At 51.4% G+C, this 2,868-nt stretch overlaps 1 protein-coding gene across 1 annotated transcript; it reads left to right on the top strand.

Annotated features, from left to right (window-relative positions):
* Positions 1-2,433: 2,433 nt before the first annotated feature.
* CCR75_009139 (uncharacterized protein) lies at positions 2,434-2,661 on the top strand (the record flags this gene model as incomplete). Its single annotated transcript, XM_067967184.1, has 1 exon — positions 2,434-2,661. The coding sequence occupies one exon, from the start codon at positions 2,434-2,436 to the stop codon at positions 2,659-2,661; it is 228 nt and encodes a 75-aa protein (XP_067823809.1).
* Positions 2,662-2,868: the final 207 nt, after the last annotated feature.

Genomic DNA, 2,868 nt, shown 5'->3' on the forward strand with positions numbered 1-2,868 from the left:
GCGCCCCCAACTGTGTTCAACACGACATCAGTTGCATAAGCCTCTCACAGGAGCACATCCTTTCCGGTGTCCTGCGTAGAGTTCGCAACTGTGCGTGTACGCCAGTCAATCCATGGTTGGTGTTTTGCCAACCATGGCATGCCTAGCATGAGGTCATACGGACTCTCCATACATAGCACTGTGACTTTACTTGTAAAGAGAAGTCACAAAAGCTGAAAGCGAGTTCTACCTGAACTCCCTCAGACTTAACGAGCGCGCCGTTCTCTAAACGATCGGCCGCACTTCTCGCTTGCCATCCTGGCAAAGCGACTCAAACATCGCCGGTCTTTTTCTTCGAGCCGCGAGTTTTACAAAATTTTGTGATGCCCCCAAATCCACGAGAAGGGTCACCACCTGGTGATAGCTTCGTACTCGAACGCTATAGACCAGCAGGGTTGAGGTCTGAAATTTCGAGACCTCAGGGACTATGCTACCCATTTGTTCGACAACTCTGAGCTTAGAGGTAGCTTCAGAGTCCGCGTCAGTAGGGCATCCCGCCCCTACTGCGCTTTTGCATTTTCCGACCCCTCAGCGGTCGATGCAGAGCTCATGCGTCTCGCACGGTGGTTCTTGTCATTGCCCTTCGGTAAGGGAGTCTTCTTGCTGGGCAGCTTTGCCCCAGCAGGGACCCTGGCATAGCAGCGAGCCATCATATGGCCGCGCTTGCCGCATTTATTGGATTGGACTTCATGGTATTGGACTTCATGAATCTGGTATCTGACCTCTCGACCAACGGCTTATACCAAGCTGTCCCCGACGCACTGTTGTAGGATTGCTCGTCAACTAAAGCAATTTGGATTGCCTCTTCCAACATCGACGGAACCTTTCTGAAAAAGGCCTGTCGCAACGGGTTATGCCGTAGTCCGTTCATAACCGTGGGCACCTTAATGTGCTCCGGAATCTGACCTTCGGTAATGGACGCCGACAGCGAGCGCATCTCTCGCACAAATTCTTGCAGAGATGGCTTCGCCTGTCGCGCCTCAAAGAAGCGCGCCAGAAGCAACACTTCGTTGTTCGGCGGCTGGTACATGGCGCGAATCTTTTCCTTAAAGATCGCCCATGAAGGGAACTCCTTTCTGTCCGCCATAAGCGCCGAATAAGCCCACTCTGAGGCCTTACCGCGCAGATGCGACATGGCGTACGACACCATCCGGCTGTCGTCCTCGATGAGCTGGGCGACACCGCATTGCCCCACGGCTAAAAGCCAGTGGACAATCGTGTGCACCGCAGTTCCATCGAACTTGGGCGGGTCCATCCGAATGGGCCTCGGCTGATGCGGCCGGGCAGAGAGCATCTCAACAGTCCTGTTGAGAGCCTCGCTCCGAGCCTGCTCATGCCTCAGCTCATCCTGAGTCTGAGTGACGGACTCCGCCGCAGCATGGCTCTGTGCCTCGGACGCGGCCCTCCGCTGTCCGAACACAAATGCCTTTAACTGCTCCAACTGAGCAACATTTTGCTGAAGAGGACTGCCCAAGAGCCTGGCCAGGGCTTGGTCATCAAATCTTTGCCACCTTCTGATGATGATTGGAGAGGTGTAAAATATGATCCCAAACGAAATTAAGGCTCATCCTCACTGACACGCTCAAAGATACGAATTGTGGGAAGGACTACTAGTACTACCAAGTGTTAGCGAACACTTCTATAGCAGCCTCGCTCGTCTTAAGCACACACCTTCAAACACAGAGAGGAAGCGGTTTGACCGTCTTCTCTCTCACGTGCAATAAGGTTGTTAGTGGGCGTCTAAGCGACCTCACCCAACGAACTAGGTACCTTGGTACAAATGTCGTTACGGAAGAGGTTACGCGGCTTCACGTGCGCACTTAACCGATATAAAAATAAAATCTTGTAAATGTACTAAATCGACTCATTTGTATTTGATCAAATTAAATATAAAACTTCCTAACCAATCAGTGGATGCCATCTCTGTAAATGTGCACCGGATCGTGGATGACGCTAGCCGTCATCCCTTTCAATGTGAATGCACCTTTGTGCATCATATACACAAGGGTGGATCACTATGTGCAACACGCCCAAGCGGCAGATCTAAGTACTTCACATGAAGTAATTTGCACCACACCCAAGTGGCAGGTCTTAGTACTTCACATGAAGTAATTGACCATCCCGTTAAGTACACAAAGTGTACCTAATGGATGTGTGTAATGTAGGGCAACTTTAGCCCGGCACTGTACAAGCAGACCAGTTTCGGGCGGTCTGAGAAACTGCGTGACCTAAATCTTCTATGACACATTCCAAAGAGAGAAAACCAACGATGTGTTTTTTTCACGAGGGCAAATATATAAGCGTTTAGTTGAAGTGCCAGGGGGTCAGTCCCCAAAGTTAGGCGCAGAGATTAGCCGATCAAAGCGGAGTATAAAAAGGACGGGCATAAGGGCAATGGAGACGAGATCGGAGAAGAATAACGCGATACTTAACAGGGAGCAGAGGACGGCCACGGACGAGATGGTAGACGTATTAGAGTCGGAAGTACCATCCTCCAAACCCCCGCTCATGGAAGAGGGTAAAGACGGGGAAAAGAAGCCCACCGGTGAAAACAATGAACGACGAACGCTAGTCGGGTGGAGGTGGAGCCAGAACACGGAACGAGTACACCGGAGGCAGTAGATCTGACGTCTGAGCAACGACAAACGTCTGAGAGCCCCCCAATGGGAGGAGCAACAGGTCAACTGAGAGTGCAGAAACCTTTACGCGCAACAGCGGAACAGATGTTCACAGCAATGGTAAAAGACATGGTACAAGTGCCAGGCATCGGCCAGGTGGAAGCATGGCGCACAACGCTAAGAGAACTATTTGCAGGGGCCTATGAAGCGG

Source organism: Bremia lactucae, linkage group LG3 (genome assembly GCF_004359215.1).
Source record: "Bremia lactucae strain SF5 linkage group LG3, whole genome shotgun sequence".
Classification (NCBI taxonomy): Eukaryota; Oomycota; class Peronosporomycetes; order Peronosporales; family Peronosporaceae; genus Bremia; species Bremia lactucae.